General features: G+C 41.7%; 1 protein-coding gene and 1 long non-coding RNA gene across 4 annotated transcripts in view; one reads left to right on the top strand and one right to left on the bottom strand.

The window, feature by feature from the left end:
• The window catches only part of SLC1A3 (solute carrier family 1 member 3), an 81,579-nt gene extending 63,146 nt beyond the window's left edge, over positions 1 to 18,433 (top strand). For both annotated transcript variants that reach the window (XM_061129945.1, XM_061129946.1), the window contains 7 exons: positions 3,045 to 3,249; positions 6,435 to 6,477; positions 9,519 to 9,811; positions 12,387 to 12,620; positions 13,215 to 13,409; positions 14,324 to 14,458; positions 16,119 to 18,433. In XM_061129945.1, coding sequence (XP_060985928.1) covers positions 3,045 to 3,249; positions 6,435 to 6,477; positions 9,519 to 9,811; positions 12,387 to 12,620; positions 13,215 to 13,409; positions 14,324 to 14,458; positions 16,119 to 16,323 — 1,310 coding nt within the window. In that variant the 3' untranslated portion in view covers positions 16,324 to 18,433. The remainder of the gene's footprint in view (positions 1 to 3,044; positions 3,250 to 6,434; positions 6,478 to 9,518; positions 9,812 to 12,386; positions 12,621 to 13,214; positions 13,410 to 14,323; positions 14,459 to 16,118) is intronic.
• Positions 535 to 6,181, bottom strand: LOC133046870 (uncharacterized). Of its 2 annotated transcripts, XR_009690582.1 has the most exons (4): positions 5,611 to 6,181; positions 5,065 to 5,199; positions 2,983 to 3,164; positions 535 to 2,263 (listed from the first exon to the last, which is right to left on the bottom strand). It is a non-coding gene; the product is annotated as an uncharacterized LOC133046870 (long non-coding RNA). The 2 variants fall into 2 exon arrangements; XR_009690581.1 differs by lacking the exon at positions 5,065 to 5,199.
• Positions 18,434 to 19,915: the final 1,482 nt, after the last annotated feature.

The raw sequence follows: 19,915 nt of genomic DNA, 5'->3' as shown, positions 1-19,915 counted from the left end.
CCCAGGGTCCTTTTCCTCCATATATTTTCAAATGACGAGGCTCAATGCAGACTTCCCCCTTCTCAAACATTTAGAGCACTTCCTGCCAGAGTTCTCTTTTCTACCAAGTGATTTAGTGCTTTACCCTTGTGCCCAGACACTCTGACATTTGTGTGCAGCGCTTTGTCTGGAATTTCGGGAGGCTGGAGAAAGGAGATGGCCCCAGAGTTGGGGTGAGAGACAGGAAGAATGGCAGCCTGCTCGTGTCGAGTTTTGCCTTCCAGAGCTTTTCCTCTATTTCCTTTGCTCCTTTAGCATCGAGACTGTTCTCTTGCAGACCCAGTGTGACAGATTGTCCCCGTCCATCCTACCCTTGCCCTGATGACGGTGTGTGGCTTTGCTTCTAGCGGTCCCTTTAGTTTGACAGACCCTACTCAGAGAAAAGGGGAGAGTCTAGAGTTGGAAGGAGGAGGGGAGGGGGCACGGGGGTACCCAGAGCAGAAGTCAGCAAGCAGCCCCTCATGGGACACCAGACCCTTTTAGAAGAAGGACCTCCACGGAGATTTGGTTAATAAAGATACCCGCACACACCCCTGCCTTTTCTAAAACGTTAGCAGTTGCTGCTTTATCCTCTTTCACAGGATCAGGGTCAATATGCAGAGGTTGGTGAGGCCTCTCATTTGACCATCGATTCTCCTTCTGGGCTCATTGCTAAAATAAATGCTTCAGTGTTTGTCTTCATCTATTTCACAATTGGAAAGTATGGAGTAAATACTCATTGGTTTCCTTTTTTTATTAACTTTATTTAAAAAAAGAAGGAAAAAAAAAAAACCACCTATAAACTTTGTTTCCTAGAGCGGATGGCCCTGTAGCTGTGAATTCCGGAATCACATTCCCCAGCCCTCCCCGGCGGTGGGAGGGAGGGAGAGTTAAGCCTCCCCTTTGTCTGCCACGTTGGTTTCCAGTGCTGTGCCTTGACCACTTAGCGCTCTCTCTGAATAGCTATAGGTCGGGAGTAGTGGGCAGGAGCGGCAGAGAAGAGTTGGCGTGAGAACGGAACAGCACCACAGAATAGAAGGCGAGAGGGAAAGAAAGCGTCTCGGAGGAAGAGAATACTGCCGCCTGGTACCCCTAGCAGAGATATCCGGCCTTTTGTGCCCACACCACTCGCCCGCCGAAGAATTGCAGGCTTCAGTGGTGACGAGCTCAGGCAATGATGGGAAAGAGAGTGGGCCCCTTCTGGGAGAAATGATTTCAAGCACAGGAAAGTCAAGATATTCTGAGACGCCATAGGAGACCTGCGGATGAACCTGGGGGGATGGGACCACGTGGACTGAGAACAGATTAGCCCATTTCTAATGATGGTAAAGTGTTGAAGTGGCGCCACCCCCACAAGTGGGTATTAACCCTAGGTTTCAAGAAACCTAGGGCAAGGATAAAAGAAGCTAACTTCAGTGCCTTAAAACCAAAATTGGCTTACTCGTTTGTGGGAGCTGTAGCTGGTTTTCTCAGGGGCAGAAAGTACACTAAATTCAGTTACATAAGATCTGAGTTCAAGTTCCCACTTCATTTTACTTGGTACTAAGAACTGAGAAAGTTACTTAATTGCTTTTTAATCTGCCTTATAGATTGTTGTTAAAAATAAGAACATAGCAAGTAGTAAGTGCTTATTATGAAAATTATGAATGATTTGATTCAAATACACATGAAATTATAAATTGGAGATCTTGGCTTCAATTCCCATATAAGCTCACTACCATTGTATCAAGGTTTGGGGGCAAACCCAGTCAGTTTTCTGGCATTCATGGACATTATCTTTTTCCAATATACTTTACCTTACTCTAAACACATTGATATAAACAGAATCACTACCTGCATATTGAACCACTGTTAGAGTCTGATACTGATCACTGAGCTACAGTAACTTTTAATGTACAGTAATACAGTAAACTTTTAATGTATTTATAAAATTATGATTTTGCCTAATTAAATAGTTTGATTAATTATGATTGGATGATGCTATAATTGGATCTTAGTGTTTTAGGAAGTTTGGGGAGGAGAAAGAAAAAAGAGAAATGAGGAAATGGTTAATGAAACAGAAGAGCCCATATTATGATTAAGAAAATTTAATCTTTTGAGAGTTTTGGATTATTTCCAATTTTTTTCCATCTCAAGAGGCACGGAGATGTGCTCCATTTGCTAGAACAGTTAGGGAAACATTCACCATCATGCCTCCTCTCTCACAGAGGACCATGCCTTGCCTGAGGTAGACTTTGAAGATGTCCTGAAAAAGAGGGGAAGAATGTTTTCACGTGAGATAAGGTATGCCAGGCCTGTGGGACAAGGTGGAGGAAGGCAGAGAGCAAAAATGAGAAGAACCCCACCAAAATTACTGTTTTTAAAAACTGCTGATGAGATAAAATGAAACAACAGAGAAGCTATTTGAGAACTTTGGCCTACTATAAATGTAAATTGAAGATAACTCAGTAAGCGATTAGAATAATAGCTTAAATTTTACATTAAAAATCCAAAAAATCTTACAAGTGCATACATAAAATAATCATTCTTATAAAAGAATTTAATGGTAGTTACTCGGTGTGAGTCTGCAGAGTGCTCAAAACTTGAGATATGCTTAGATTATCCTGCCAGAAATCTTTTTTAAGGTATCTCTTCATACACATACACACACATACACACACACACACACACACACAATACTCATTAATTCACACTCACAGCTTCCCCAACTAGTAACAACCTAGGAAAGAATTTGATTGCCCCTTCAAACCATCAGAGAGTCATGTGAAATCAACTCTTGGGGCAGAAAATGGGTGATCACGTGTTAGCTGACACAGCTGGTGCCTAGCCATTCTGTGGCTTTTTCCCTTCACCTTTTGTGATGCCCTGATTTAATTTGGTGCCAAGTTCTTGTAACATGTATAAAATCCCATTGCTGGGTGGGAGAGGGTTGGGGAGTGACAAAGGAAATGCTCTTCCCATTACCTTCCACTGGACAATTCCATGAACTGATTTCCTGAAAATCTCCTTCTGTTTGCCTTCCCTAGGAATGGCGGCCCTAGATAGTAAGGCATCAGGAAAGATGGGGATGCGAGCTGTAGTCTATTACATGACTACGACCATCATTGCCGTGGTGATTGGCATAATCATTGTTATCATCATCCATCCTGGGAAGGGCACAAAGGAAAACATGCACAGAGAAGGCAAAATTGTACAGGTGACAGCTGCAGACGCCTTCCTGGACTTGATCAGGTACGTCCTTGCAAGCCCATCCTTTTGGGTATATTTTGGCCACCTCTCCTCTTTTAGGGGGAGCTGATCAAACCCTAGAAGAGGTATCCAACTGAACCAATCCTGCTGGGCTTGAAATGAAGATCACATCTAACAGAAATGGAAGTAAGGATCCATTTTCTGATCTCATGTGAAAGAGATAAAAAGAGCAAGGAAAAGATAAAGATTTAGGAGCCCTGCTTTTAGGATTCAGAACCTGAGCACTCAGTCCTCTTAACTATGCAGCTCATCTCGGAATATTAATATCAATAGTTCTTTTCTGTGTATGATTTTTTATTGAAGTATATTGCTATGCAATTACATAAGTTACAGATGTACAACATAGAAATTCAAATTTTTTATGGGTTATACTCCACTTATAAAATATTGGCTTTATTCCCTGTGCTGTACAATATATCCTTGTAGCTTAATTTATACCTAGTAGTTTGTACTGCTTACTCTTCTACCCTTATATTGCCCTTTCCACCTTCCCTCTCCCCACTGATAACCATAGTTCTCTGTGTCTGTGAGTCTTGCTTTTTTTGTTATACTCACTAGTTTGCTGTGCTTCTTAGATTCCATGTATATAAGTGATAATAATACAGTATTCGTCTCTTTCTGACTTCTACCACTTAGCATAATGCCTTTCAATAATTCTTGACCTACTTTTCTCAAGTCTTACTCTTTAAGGCTATTTTTTTCCCCCAAGTATAGTCTGTTCATTGGACTCTTCTAATTTGGAACTTGTGATCTGTATCACCATCTATTATACACAACAATTTATTTCCAGAAGGGACCTTAGAGGTCATCTGATCTCACCTGTCCTAAGATTTTCCTTTTGTACTATCTATGAAGAAAGGATTTGGCAAATCAATAATAAAAGATTAAAGGATGACTTCTTTAGCATTGTTTTTATATGCAAACCATACAGTGATTACAAATTAGTTTTATCTGTTACTTGAAACAGACCCAATGATATAGTCTGTTTTACACAGAACTGAGAAGTAAGCCCAAATTTGATCCTGGCACCTCCCTGCCTGCTTTCTATCCACATTTGCTTTTGCATGGGTCAGGTCCTGGAGGGAAGCATGTTGCAGGCTCAAAAGGATCACTGAACAGGGCGTGCAAAGGTGGGGCAGGGTTAAGGGAACCTACAAGTGATGGTGAGACACTCGGGGACTATCAGCAATAGGAAATTGTTTTGTTACCACCTGTTGCTTTGAAGTCAGGAAGGGAGCTATTCCTAGAACTCAGGATGAGCTGTAGCCTTGGGATAGGCCACCAAGGACAGGGGCTGGAGCTCTAATTTGGAGGAAGGGAGCTATTGCCCAACCTGCCAAGAGAGAGAGCTGGAAGAACCTATACATCCACGTCTCTCTCCCACTGCTCTCTGCAATCTGTCAGCACCTCCCACTGGACAAACCCAACAGGAAGCCAGAAGGCAAAGGGGCAGGCTTGCAGGCGCAGAGCAGGATGGAGGGTAGATGGAGAAGGGCAAGTGGAAGATACCCTAGCACAGACCTCGAGTTGTCCCACCTGCTCAGCAGTCCAGCCAGCAGCCCATCCAGGCTGTCTTCCCAAACCTAGCTCTTTCCTCCTTACTTCCCAATCGACCTACTTGCAGAGTGACTGGCTTGCCAGTCCTAGATGTCTACTCTAGGATCCCCCCACTGGCCATTTGAAAGCAGCTCCTCCTAGCAACTCAGTCTGCCATGCCATCTCAAGGAATGGGACCAGTAGGTTCACGAGTGAGTTGGGCAACAAAGGACCTCTTTAGCAGCACCTCTCAATACCTACCACGAGTGACTTTGTAGCATCTGTGTGTAAGCACTATACAGCCCCCTCTTGAAAGCCTTTTCCAGGGAGTTAATGGCAATTATAAGCCGTTCTGTTTCATAAGCCGTTCTGTTTCAGTTCATACCAAGTTGGCACCTAATGACAATGATTTTATTTAGTTCCTACTAAATTAATTAAAGTTAATTTAAAGTTAATTAAAACTTTTCACCATTTATTTTCAAGGATTTTACCTCCAGGTAGTTTGGATTGGGAGTATTTTATTATATTCTCTTTATGTATAATTTCTACTCCTTATTTAAAGAGTTGGGATCTTGTCATTCTCTGGTGCTTTTCTGCCCCTCCTTGCCCCAGTGACAAGTATAAGACTCACCTATCCTCCCCCATACACCTGGTTTGAGCATTTATCTTGGAATCTCCTAAACATTTACCTCAGGGTTCATAGCAACAGACCCAGAGAGCATAGATGGGAAGAACAAAGAAACAGGATGGTCTAGGCAGTAAGAAGAGACAAGAGTTTATAGCCTTAACATATGATCGATGACTTACAGTTGCTGGAATCTCAGACTCTGACCAGCTGCCCACGTCCTGTCTCCTCCACAGGCTTCCATCTTGGAGCCCTGGTGATAGTTAAACACATCTCCTCTCTAACAGATGAGTAGAATGGGACCTGCATGGATGCCACGAGTCACCCAAGGTCACACAGCTGGTTAGAAATTCCCCAGTGAGAATGCTGACTCTTATTCCTTCCCCATCACGAGCACAGACACTGGTCTGAGGAAATGACAAATCCTGCCACCTGGGCCCCAGCTTCAAGTTCTGTGGGCCATCTCCCTGTTGGTTACCAAAGGGCTAGAAGCTCTAACCATTCAGAGTCGTTATCTCATCCCCTAGCGTTCTTTGGGAGGACTTTGTGAAGAAGAAAATTCCAATGTCATTTCAAATGTCCAAAATCAAATGTCATTTGATTCAGAACGTTTGGTCCCTAAATACCCAGCGTGATACTGAAATGACCCCTATTGAATGACCCCTATTGACCCCCCAGTCAACCAGAATGTTTATGCTAAAAGGCATTTCCATTTTCACTTGGGTTCTTCTTGGCAGCAAGGTTTGATGTCTGAATTTTAAAAATTCATTTGTCTGACAAAAGGACGGATGAATTGAATTTGGGTCTTAAACTGAAAAATATGAACTACATGGACCACACTTAGGGATGACCTATGTCCCATTTCAAAACTATCTACCAAAATCTTTCTCTTTTTCCATTTGCTGCTTAGTTGGATGCAATCTTTACCTTACACACAATGAAAAGGTATTTAAGGAACTAATTTATTATTTGGAAAAATTTCAAGTGATCATTATTTTCTTTGCAGGAATATGTTCCCTCCAAATCTGGTAGAAGCTTGCTTTAAACAGGTAAATACTCTACAGCCATGAATTCCCCCTTGAAATTCCTCTTTGGCAAACACAGTGTGGCTGTATTTTTAATTGAATTTACTTTTTTTTCCTGTTTCCCTGCAATAAGAAACACTTCCTTTGCCAACTAGATGGAAAGCACTAGAGTTTTCTGGGGAATTGGGAGGGGAGGGAGGGGTCTTCCCTTGTAGGGAGAGGAGGGAGGAGTCTTCCCTTGTATTGAAGGCTTATTAGTTTCCAGACACTATATGTCTTGCATACAAATGGCTCATTAAGTCTCTGTTAATTGTTAAGAAGGCTAATCAGGAGACTTTCTCCCTTCCTCCATGTCCCATACACAAAAGCTCACCAAGCACACAAACTCCAGTATAAGATATATTTACAACTTGCTTCAAAGATTAGGGAGATTATTCAAGTTTCTGGGTTTGATTTTAAAAGTCAGTGGGTTGTGTTTTTTAAAAGTCTGTTAAGGGCCTTATGGATTCTAAAGGAGGAACCATGTCAGAAAGGATAGCCACCATCACATATTGAATGTCTGCTCAGTGCCAAGCACTAATGTTATATTTGCTCCCCAGGTAAATATGTTGAGTATGATTGTCTTCATTTCATCATTGAGGCAACTCTTCTATGATCATTCAGAGGGGTCATGTAACAGGCATACGATTTCACAAGTGGTAAATGCCAGACCCAGAATTCAAACCTATTGTGCTGATTCCAAATTCTGTCATCTTTCTGCTTCTACATTCTGTTCCCTGTCCTGGAAAGTGGTATCCAAGCTGATGCGACACTTCCCAGGAGGCTGTAGTGAGCTCCAGTTCCTTTTAGCACCAAATCCAAGCAACCCTTGGCTCTCTGTGTTGAACACACAAATACATTTTACTATTAGGGGATAAAATGAGTAAAGCTCATTCTAACCTCAACTGAATAAAAAAAAAAAGCTTTGTTACCCAAAATATTAAGAGGGAAACAATTAGACATTATAGTTGTTAAATAGTAGTTCCCAAACATTTCCCCAGATGGTGTCACTTTACCCTAACCCTTGTGCTTGGGATCTGTAAAATAAACAAAACCAAACCCTGACCTCATGGAAGACCAAGTTTTCCATTCTTCACTTTTTTCCCCTTTTAAAATTTGTATTGACCATTTTTAATAGTCAAGTTTGCACTAACTGCAAAATTCAAACAGAATTCTTTCTTTAAAAAAAGGAAAAAAAAAGGCTGACAAGCCAAAATCTAACTCTTTTATTCAAAACAACTGTAACCATAAATAATAATCCCCTTTCAATCCATCCAGCCAACCCCAGCACCATGGGGCTGATTCTTCCAGTTAGTCAGCTGGCACTGGACAAATTCAAAAACGTTGATTTCTAGCAGCACTAGGAAAAGTGCTGACTCACGCAGATTTATTGTATTCAATATTTGGTTTTGGATAGCACTTACACGATTTTAAAGGAGAAGCAAATGTATCTTCCCAGATCTATTTGTCTTAAATCAGAATGCAAGTGAGGTTGCAATTTCTGTGTAGGCTGCAAACTGTGTCTTAGGGGAAAGAGTTGGAGGTGCAGGAAAAGCTAGTTGGATTGAAAATTCACCCTAGACAGTCTAAAATTGGGGTGCACTAAAATGCATAAGCACCCCAGTTGAACAGAGATTTGACTGAAATAAGAGACAGAAGGGGGCCAGTTTCTTTGTTAAAATTACACTGCAATGCCACTGATTGTTTAGGGCTATGTCTGCAGTATTGACAGCTAGCCATGTCCTTGTTTGGAAATTATAGTTTCCCACTGGACAAAAAAAGTCTCCCATACTTTGCCAATACTCTTAGTAAAGTGATGGCCAAGCATTCCATGTACAGCTGTGCTTTCTTCCCCTAGACTCTAGATCCAGTCAACATCCATAGATGCTGAAAGTATCCATAGAAACTTTCTTTGGTGCTTCAGTACCATCAACGTGAAGGCCAGAAATTCTGTTCTTATTAAAATCATAAAGACATGGGCTTGTTTCAAATGGCCACAGTAATACACTCAGCATCTTCTGTCTGGGGCATCTATGCAGAAATTTTGGTATAAAGACCATCTCCCTTTTTTTCTTTTAAGATTTATTTATTTATTTATGGTTTCCTGGATCTTCATTGCTGCTCACAAGCTTTCTCTAGTTGCAGCGAGCAGGAACTACTTTCTGGTTGCAACACGCAGGCTCAGTAGTTGTGGCACACTGGCTTATTTGCCCCACAGCATGTGACATCCTCCTGGACCAGAGATTGAACCTATGTTCCCTGCATTGGCAGGGGGATTCCTAATCACAGGGCAAACAGGGAAGCCTCACGATCATTTCCTGAGTAAGAGGAGAAACTCCTCTATAGACTTGAGAAGTGGGTTGTCATCCTCACCAATCAAGCACCTCTTCTTAAGAACTGATACAATCAGGAATACCTGGAGGAATGTTGTTTGGGGAGATTAGAATTTTTAATTCTCACCAAAATCTCCAACTAAGTCTAGTCCCAGAAGAGCTTTATATGTAAATACCATTAGCCAACATTAAAATCTGTTTTAATTTACCAGATGATCTCATATATTCTGTTTAATTTGATCATTACAACAACCCTGTGAGGTAGAGCCAGCCCGGTGACCCCTGTTTTGCTATGGATATGACCAAAGGGAGGTTAGGTGATTTGCCAATGATCCCATAACATGAACCCATAGAGGATACAAGGATCATTGTGAATATCTTTTAATTTTTAAAATACCTATCACAGTCATTTTATTAGGGTTTCAGAAACATGTATATGTTTACTCCAACATCTTCAATCTCTTTCCTGTTATGATTTGCTGTATATTTAAGTGTGTGTGTGTGTGTCTGTACTGAAGAAGTAGTAGAGGTTTGTCACAGATTAGATAGATGATAGATATAGATAGACAGATACTTTCTATAACAGTTCTCTGAATTCAGGGTAATGTATATCATTACGGAAAATGCAAGCAGAAAGTACAAAGAAGAAAAGAAAAATTGTCTTTCATCACTGTTGTGTCCTTTTTTTTTAAGTTTAAAACCAACTATGAGAAGAGGAGCTTTAAAGTGCCCATCCAGCCCAATGAAACACTCGTGGGCGCCGTGATAAACAATGTGTCAGAGGCCATGGAGACTCTGACGAGGATCACAGAAGAGTTAGTCCCAGTCCCGGGGTCTGTGAATGGGGTCAATGCCCTGGGACTAGTTGTCTTCTCCATGTGCTTCGGATTTGTGATTGGAAACATGAAGGAGCAGGGCCAGGCCCTGCGAGAGTTCTTTGATTCTCTCAACGAAGCCATCATGAGACTGGTAGCAGTGATCATGTGGTATGTATTTCCATTTGCTCTGTATGCTCTATAGAAGATGCTTATTGCCATCAACTTGTGTTCTGTTCTGAGGAAGATGCCACCAGGCAGGATGGCCAATTGCAAAGATTTCATCCGGGTAAGCATTAGAAAATCAGTGACTTTCTGGGCTGGTAGTAGCCTTGAACGTATCTGTGAACCTCTCTTCATTAGTTTGCTTCCTTGGTTTTGAAAGGCGTCAACTCCTTTACTCCAGTGCTGATGGCATCCCATTGCTCATTCCTCTTTTATAACTAATTAACTATTCATTCAATACATATTTTTTTATTATCTCCTGTATACCAAGCATTTAATGCCAGGCACTATGGATATAGCACTGAGGAAAACAGACAAGGATGTCCTAGATCTTACATTTTTTTTTATTCTTTTCCATTATAGTTTATTATAAGATATTGCATATAGTTTCCTGAGCTATACAGTGGGACTTTGTGTGGATCTTATATTCTTTTTTTTTTTTTTCTTAAATATCATTTTGTGTGGATCTTATATTCTTAAACAAATCAACCATATGCTTGAGTCATAAGCACTATGGAGAAAAAATAAAATAAAACATGAGATTTTATTTTATATAATATCATGTGGTATAATAAAAAAAATAACTGAGGAGGAGGCTTAAAATTTGCCTTGGTTGGGATAGAAAGGCCTCTGAAGAGATGGATGACATTTTTTGCTGAGATCTGAGACCAGGAGAAGCTAGGTATACAAAGTAGTGAGAATCACATTCCCAGGATAGGGAAAAGCAGAGGCCCCTGAACCATCAGAAAAAGTGAGCTTTCCTCTCCTCCACTTCAGTCCTAAGAAGGAAGTGTAAATGGCCCTTCTGCAGCTAGTGTGAGAGACTCATGGGAAGTGTTATAGAAAGCCAAGCCACAATTTATAACAAAACTTCCTTCAAAGAAAGTTGAGAGCAGGAGACAAAGGAAAAGACTAAATCCACAGAGGAACACTGACCTTGGAAAAGTAAACTCTCCCCAGCAGGGAAGAACCCAGTGATTGGTTTAAACCTCCTGTGAGGGTTGCTTTCCTTTTATCCTTTATTTTTAATCCAGACTCCCTCTTGGCACCTGAGGCAGGAAGGCATCCATTTCTAAGAAAAGCACTCACCAACATGATTAAAAATATCCTTGGTCTTTATTGCCACCGAAGCCCAGAGAATCCATTTTTCAGGAGTTTGTACAAGATGGATATGAAGTTGGAAACACAAAGATGATCAGAGTGCGGTCTCCACAGGCGTCCCTGTTGAAATGCTGGGGGCCCTCTTTGGAAACCTTGGCAGGACTGAAAGTGGACATTTATCTTCATATTATTAAAATGCCTCTACCTTTCACCTCTTTTATGAAAGAAGTCTATTCAAGGCTGCTGAATGAACCTCACATGTAGCTTTTCTAGCTGTACATTTTGCCTGCACATTCAACATTGAGTTATTACATTTCTGAAAACAGGTACTCTTATACTTTCCTGGCCTGTGTTTTTAAAGGGCTTTTAAAAGAACCATTGTATTTTTCAATATGAAAGAAGTCCTCCACAGTTCCCAACAGACCCTCCTCCTGAAGGGTGATCAACTTCTCTGTTTATGGTAATGGGAGTTGGGTTGTAGTTTACAGCATACTTCAGACAAAGAGAGTTGAAAGCCAGGCAGCACAGCCTTGATTCAATGTATACAATCCATTTCATGTCTCCGATGTTAATTCTTGCTCAGATGTAGAGCAAGATCTAGAAGAAGGAATGCAAATAGCAGTAGCAGCCTGTGGATAATAATTGCTTAAGTAGAGCACTTATAACCTGATTGTGGAAGTACATACATGCATGTTATTAGCTTTGATAGCTGTGAATTTATTTTATGATTGCCTTCTACTCATCGCAAATGGTGTTAGTTTTTCATTTGCACTGTAACATATAATTTCCTCTTATAGTACATTTATTTAAGTAAAAAAAATTAATACTAAGTATGTAATATTGTAACAAGGTTGTAATATAGGAAAAACCAATAAAAGTGGTCCTTGATAAAGAGAGTTGACTGCAAATCTAAAACACTGAAATGGCATGCTATACATCTTGCTTTAGCTTGGAAATCAGTCTCTGATATGGGAAATGCTGCCCCCCCCCTGCCCCACCCAGATGTCTGGAAATTGGTTCAGTGGATTCTGACTGTTCAGGGTATTTAGTAGGAGGTGGTGGGGAGGGCTCAGAGAGTGGATGGCATCTGAGCACCCCCAAAGTGACCGAGGTATTTAGGGAAAAAAGGAGGTAAGTAACAAAACCTCTGAACCTACCATTTTTCTTGGTTTTGGAGAAAAAAAAAAACAACCTAAAGAAATTCTGAGTGAAAGGAAAGCCTAAAGTACTATTTATATTTAAATTTATATTTTTAAAAAGGAAAGAAAGAAGTTCATAATTTCTGCAAGCCCTCATAGTATCCTGGGCAGAAAAGTTGGAAAATCAACTCTCATTGACTTTTTCTTATCACTTGGTAATTTCTGTGAAACAGTTTGTTGGAAATCAGACTTCCAACTGTGCATGTGTTGCTTCTACATAGGTACGCCCCTCTGGGCATACTCTTCCTGATTGCAGGGAAAATTGTTGAGATGGAAGACATGGGGGTGATTGGGGGACAGCTGGCCATGTACACAGTGACAGTCATCGTGGGCTTGCTCATCCATGCCGTCGTTGTCCTACCCCTCCTGTACTTCCTGGTGACACGGAAAAACCCCTGGATTTTCATCGGAGGGTTGCTGCAAGCACTCATCACAGCTCTGGGAACTTCCTCCAGGTATAGATACATCCATGGCTTATTCCTATCAGAAAATATATTTCAAACCTTACTTTGAACCAGAACCTTCAGATTGGAGTGACAGGGTGCATTTTTTCCATGTTTTAAACATCCAGACACATGCATTGGCTGTTTGATGCTAATCAGACTGATTTGGGATTTAGGGAGTGGCTGGCTATACACACTTGTAGGGGAAAAATAGAAATCAACTGTCCTTTCCTGCCCACTCTCATCTCCCTTGTCCAGCCGCCGTTTACCTGAGATGCCAGAGCATCGGCACTTGCTCTTCTTGAGGGGGTTGGGGAGTAATCACAAGCAATGCCTCATGGAGGAACCTAGAAGCAGGAGAGCTGTCAAATGATGCAGTGAGGGGACCCACTGTTCCTAATCCTGCTCCCCTATTTATAATAGTGCTGACTTAGTTCCCTTTAATTTAGAATATGGGAGAGGAAGGAACTCTGTCCAAAGTACTAAAACAGACAGGCACAATAGTAGGACCAACTCCCTAAGGGTTGCTGCAAGAAGCAAATGAGGTAAGCCATGCTTCACATCGTCAGGATGGTCATCTGACGTGTCCTGTTTCACTGTGCTCAGCTCCGCCACCCTGCCCATCACCTTCAAGTGCCTGGAGGAGAACAATGGCGTGGACAAACGCGTTACCAGATTCGTGCTCCCGGTAGGGGCCACCATCAACATGGATGGGACCGCCCTCTATGAGGCTTTGGCTGCCATTTTCATTGCTCAAGTTAACAACTTTGAACTGAACTTTGGACAGATTATTACAATCAGGTACAAGGAATATTCTACATGACATTTTCTTAAGAATGCCTTTAAATGATGAGCTAGTGATCAGGGCCACCTGGCTGAGGGTAACACCCAGGGATGACACAACCACAAGCTCTGGTCCCTTACTCTGTAGAACACTTGGTACTATACAAGGGGGACGATGTGAGGGAACCATGAACAGTCTCTTCCACAGACTTATTACTGTATGAATACCACTTCATATCTACTCATAAAACATTTTCACGTTATCACATAAGCCTATCAAATAGATATTTAACAAATTGAGTTCCAGGTGGGTTATGTGCCTTACAAATGAAATTCACATCGCCTCTGTAAAAAATATTGATAGTGCTACAGAACTTCGTTCATAAATCATGTTGCTTTTGGATTCATAAATTTGATTTTTTTTTTTTCCTGACCACAGTGGCCATACAAGTTCAGTAGTCCTTACAGTCCTCTGCTTGAATAGAGGAAGTATTAGAAATAAATTGTTATTATAACTGTACAGTATTTTAGACCTTATAAAATACTTTCAGGTACATGAGGAAGTATTCTATAACATCGTAGGGGAAAGGCCAAAAGAACTTTTTGGCCAACCCAATATCTAGGTACAAGGTTCTGGATTTAGAAAAGGCTGTAATAGTAGGACCAACTCCCGAAGGGTTGTTGCAAGAAGCAAATGAGGTAAGCCATGCTTCACATATCAGGAGGCACATAATAGGCATTTGATAAGTATTAGCTAATATGCTTATTAACTCAGTGGGTTTTTTAACAATCTCATTTACAATTTTCTGAAGTGTGTCCTCTCATGTTAACTTGGCAAGTCAGACACCACCACTGTGCATGTTTTATAGGGTCTGCTCTCTATTTGGGGAGATTTAAACAAAGGTTTTCTGTTTGGGGACTTCCTCTAACAGCATCACAGCAACGGCTGCCAGTATTGGGGCAGCTGGGATTCCTCAGGCAGGCCTGGTCACCATGGTCATTGTGCTGACATCTGTGGGCCTGCCCACCGACGACATCACACTCATCATCGCAGTGGACTGGTTCCTGTGAGTACACTCGGACTGCATCATCCGGCTTGCCGTCGTGGGGGCCCCTCTGTCATCTTAGGACACCAGGCAGCCTGGCACCCCTGCCAAAGGGCTCCAGGAAGAGGGGCAGCTTGACCTGTAATTAAATTGTGCTCCCTGCCTGATCCCGGCGGCTATCTGGAGCCTGAGTCCCAGACTCTATGCACACTCACCCCCTTATCAGCCCACAAGGCACATCTGGCTGTTAACACTTCTCACTCCATAAAGCCATTTGGGGATTGGGAAACCCACTGTCTGCAAAGTCAACATAAATTAGCGAAGTCAGTTCTGAATTGCACAACATGTCCCCATGGCAGCCGGGACAGAAGTGTGGGCCTCCCAGGCTGGCTCAGACTTTCTCCTTGTGCTTCCCATTCCAATGGCGTAATACAGGGCGGATGTTCCCATCTGATCCCCACAGGGAGCCCTGAAGACAGTGGGAAGAGAGCTGGCGTCATTAAGTGGAATTGATTTTTGGCTCTGGGGAAAATTCCAAGAACAGTACCCTAGACCCTAACCTCTAGGGCCTATCCCTCGGCCCTTTTCCCCTCACCCTTTCGACTGACACGTTCCGCTCCTCTTCTTTCCCTTCCACTTACAGAATTTCTCCCCAGGATGCCCAGGTTGAAAGCCTAGAAGGACGCAGTAGGTGCTAGAGTCTACATAGAGGCTGTGAGCTAGATCTAATGACCGCGAAAAGCTCAGAGTGCTCAAGGCACTATAAGGTGGGGGGGGGGGGGGGAGGGGGGGAGGTAATTAACTGAAGCTTGAGATCCACAGTCACTTGGATCCGGGCCTGTGTCCTGCCCCTGTGTGATCCTGGGGGGTTACCCAGCCACCCTAGTTTCCTCTGTAAAATGAAGACAGCAATGTCTTCTACCTCCCAGTGGTGCTACGAGGATTAAATGCAGTGGTACGTAGGAAGCATTCGGCCCACTATCTGCCCCACAGTCCTCCTCGACTCATGTGAAGACTTTTACAGCATAAACCCATGTTTCTCAAAGGTTTTAGTCTTATAACCCCTTTACATTTAAAAAATTGAGGACTCCCAAAGCTCTTTTAATCTGTATGGGTCATATCTATCAATATTCATCATGTTAGAAAAACTTGGGCATTTTTAAAATGTTGAATACATTTAAAGATTACAATAATAAATTCATTACATGTTAACATATATAACATTTTTCTGAAAAAATACCACCTTCCAAACCAAAAACTTAGGGGAAAGAATGACATCATTTTACATCTTTGCAGATCTCCTTAATATCTAGCTTAATACAAGACTAACTGCTTCTGCCTTCAATCTCTTTTGTTAACTTTTGTGTTATGTTGTAGTATTCTAGAAACTCCACTAGATAGACATTCATGAGAAGGTGAGATGGAAAGGGGCAAATAATATCTTGGCATTATTATGAAAATTGTTTTTGCCTCAGGGACCTCCAGGGGTCTCTAGAGTCCAATTTGAGACCTTCTGGTAAAAGGGAGGAAAGAGAACCAAAGATTAATTTTAAATAGAAGGAGACAGGGAAGCAGAACTTAAGAGATGCCCCAATGATTTAGCTGGCTAGTTAGAACATGAGCTGAAATCTCACGATGTTTACTGGAGCCTCGTTTTTCACGCCTCCCTGCTCTTCCCCAGGGACCGCCTTCGCACCACCACCAATGTGTTGGGAGACTCCCTGGGAGCCGGCATTGTTGAACACTTGTCGCGACATGAACTGAAGAACCGGGATGTCGAAATGGGTAACTCAGTCATTGAAGAGAATGAAATGAAGAAACCATATCAACTGATTTCCCAGGAAAGCGAAATTGAAAAATCCATGGACAGTGAGACCAAGATGTAGACTAACACAAAGAAATGCTTCCTTGAGCACCAGGTGTTTGAAAACCATTATACAATGTTTCCATCTCATTACAACTCATTCTCGCCAGAAGCCCCTTACCTCCCTTCTCCTCCCTGCCCTGACAGGATTGGGAAGTATTCATCCAAAATCAAGGGAGGATTTTGCAGTGGCCAAAATGTGTAGTTTTCATCCCAGTCTTGAAATTTTTAAGTCGTTTCATGTTAGTCTTATCTAATAAGGTACTGAGATCAAAAATAGTCCTGATCAGATCTTACAAGTTTCTGTGGCACACAATCCTGTAAATGTGATAGATCTTATAATTTAAAGACTCAAAACAAATACTAGGCTAAAATCATGGTTTTAAATCAACTTTCAGAGTGGAAAAATCCTTCAGAATACAATTCAGTTTTAAGATCAAAACAAAACAAATTGATCAGCAATGGGTTATTAGTTGGATGTTAAGAGGGTCCCCCCCCACTTCCTCCTATGATTTGTGTCCTTATTTTATTAGTAGCAGGGCAACATTAATACACACCTAGCACAGCTGTAAGGAGGCATGTAAAGAGAAATTTCCATGTGGCCATGGGGAAGTTATGAAGTCTTATCTCTAGGCCTTAGTGTTCCCATCTATGAAATGAGCAAGTTCCTTAGATGCCTTTATGATTGATTCCAGTCCAAACATCTGGTGGCACCACGAAAGAGCATGTCCTCCAATTCCCCTCAGAATGTTCTGTAGCATGGATCATTCCATGGAGCATGGGACTTTCAAAGCAGACATTTATTGCGAGTGAACGTTTCTAAATAGTGGGGGTGGGGGTGGCTGTGTGGTTTACGAGGTCCTGTGTCCAAAATGTCAGTTACACGTCACCAGACTGGAGGCATTCCAGGAGTGGAATTGTGTGTGAAACTCTGCTTAGTTCTTCCCAAGAGGGGCCGTATTCCCTTCTTTCTTACCAAACTTAAGGGACTCTTCTGGGAAGGATGTCTCCCACCACTCCTCAACTGACAATAGACTTTTAGAAAATAAAAAGTAAGACTATCAATTAGCAAGGGTGCTTACGCGTCTTACTTTGGAACACTAAAGAGCCAGCCAGGAAAGGATGGAGCATGGTTGACATTATAAACAGAGGATTTTAAAACACCAAGATCATAAGTCATCTTTAAGGAAGAGGTTTTTTTTTTTTTAAACCTGAAACACTTTCTCTTCGGTTCAAAAATCATTCCCTAAGGAAGTCTGCAGATTAAAATATAAGGTCACTTCTTATATTATTTTAAGCAAGTCAAATGAATGAGCTCTGTCTCTACTAGAGATCCCAGAGTCAGGTGGGTGGTCTCTTATTTGAAAAGGTTTTCGACTCTCCTCAAAATTTCTTAGAATGGGTAAAACAAGATATTTCTTTGTGTTGGAACATCACTCACAAAATCATTCAAAATCTTAAGCTGGAGTGGTGTTTGATTTGATTGTGTTTGTGTCCATGAGAGAAATGGTAGAAGATGAATCGATATGAAGCCATGTCAGCGTGGTTCCAAGAAAAAAAAAACATTGGGGCATTAGTTTCAGGCAAGGCAGCTACCAGGTTTAGAGGAAATTAATGTTTTTTTTTTACCCTCTAAGGAAAATGCAGTCAAAGATGTGAAGTGGGAGCTGACAGACAATACCAACTGTGTTTGAGTTTCTGACTGAAAATGGTGAAGAATGGACTTAATCATGCTAACAGATTGAAAGTCTAGACATACATCCTCTGATACACAATTAGAGATATTTTTATATAGATTGCAAGCATTATGTGTGTACAAAAGTTAACGTTAGGCTGTGGTGGAATAACCATTTAATGTCAAGGTTCTATTTGGGAAATACACTACAAAACTTAATGTATTATCCATGGCTGTCATGACACCAGTAGAGCAAAAATTAATCATGTCAAATTAACTCTGTTACACAGTGTGATCTTTTTTAATACTAACCATCTCTTATGGAAAGCAGATCCTCTGAGATGACCCTCTTGCCAGCCCATCACAGGCTCTGCATATCACATGTACCCAGTGTGGACTGAGAAGCGTTACTTTGTAGATGTATTTTCAATAAAGAAAAAAAATTAGTTTTACATGATACCTTTGCATGTTGTTATTCCTTTCCCTGAAGGAAAATAAACTTTTCATTCAAGGAAGTATTTCAGTGAGGTCAGGATAATGCTGGGAAGGATGCCTTGCAGTTTTTTGGTTTGTTTGTTATTTTTCTCCCTTTTTAGATTTTACTAGGTAAAATCTTGGAAGGTCCAGCTAGGGAACCCAAACACAAGAAAATCAGAAAGGACATACTCTCCCTGCCCAACTCCTAAAACCGAAGCTGAAAACAGGAGGAGGTGAGGGAAGCATTTTGCCTTAAGAGCCTGCATTTACTTTTTCATTTCAGATTCAGATTTCTCCAATAGAGTGAATCATTTCCATGTTGGGATTAATTAGAAAAGTGTAATGCCACCAGTGGTTCTTCTAAAAAAAAGTAATTTCCTGTCTGACCTTCAAATTAGGCAGATTTATCTATGTGATGACTGCTGCCATTTGTGAAAAGAGCTGAATAAGATCTCAAGGGATATTTCAGAAACAGCCAGTGTGCCAGTGAACCATTCTATTCATAAAGTATGAATTATGAGTAACCACTTTTTTTTTTCCTGTCATGCTTTTTAATAAAGAACTGAGAGGCAGTACTATGGAATGCCCAGATTCAAGTTGTGTCAGGAGACCTTTTAATCTAACCCTCTACCAGCAGGTGGCAGCCACCTAGAGGAGGGGCTCTTAAGTATGGTCCACAAAACCCCTAGATCAGGGGTCCCCAACCTCTGGGCCACAGTAACAGTATCTTCTGTCAGGTCAGCAGCGGCATTAGATTAGAAATAAAGTGCACAGTAAATGTAAAGCACTTAAATCATCCCAAACCATCCCCACCACCACCACCCTACCCGTGGAAAAGTTGTTTTCCATGAAACCTATCCCTGGTACCTGAGAGGTTGGGGACCACTGCCCTAGATCATCCATGTGAAGACTTCAGTGAACTCACAGCCCTTGAAATTGTAGGGAAAGTTCTGGGCATTTACCTTTCTGCGTGGGAGCAATCTTTAATTTCCATCAATTTCTCTAAAGGATCTTTTGACCAAAACATTTACAAATCACTGTTTGACCAGTGTTTTTACAAGGCATCTATGATATTTGAATGGTTGGGTGGGGAAATGCCCACAGCCTGGGGGAATCAAACCAGCTCTGGCCATCCTAAGGGAATCCGCATCTATGGGACTTTCTGGATACAGAAGCAATCAGGAAAGTGCCACAAAAAATTCCCCCCTAGGAAGTGCTTCTTCCTGCAGTCACCAGTTTCCTTCCCGTCCCAGTCGAAGCTGGATTTTGCCTCCGCCCCAACCTCCACAGCCACGCCTGAGAAGCTGGTCATCGGTCTGTGGAAGATCTGGAGATGCCATTAGGGTTGAGGGACATGGCAGCCCTGTCGGTGTGTGACTAAGGTGATGATGGGGAAGCTGGCATAGATCCTCTATGTGGTGGTTATAGATCTGTTCACAAATGGAATTTGGAAATTTTTCAG

The sequence above is a fragment of the Dama dama genome, chromosome 25, assembly GCF_033118175.1.
Source record: "Dama dama isolate Ldn47 chromosome 25, ASM3311817v1, whole genome shotgun sequence".
NCBI classification, from domain to species: domain Eukaryota; kingdom Metazoa; phylum Chordata; class Mammalia; order Artiodactyla; family Cervidae; genus Dama; species Dama dama.
The sequence above is the reverse complement of the archived record's forward strand: the minus strand, read 5'-3'. Positions and strand labels throughout refer to the sequence as shown.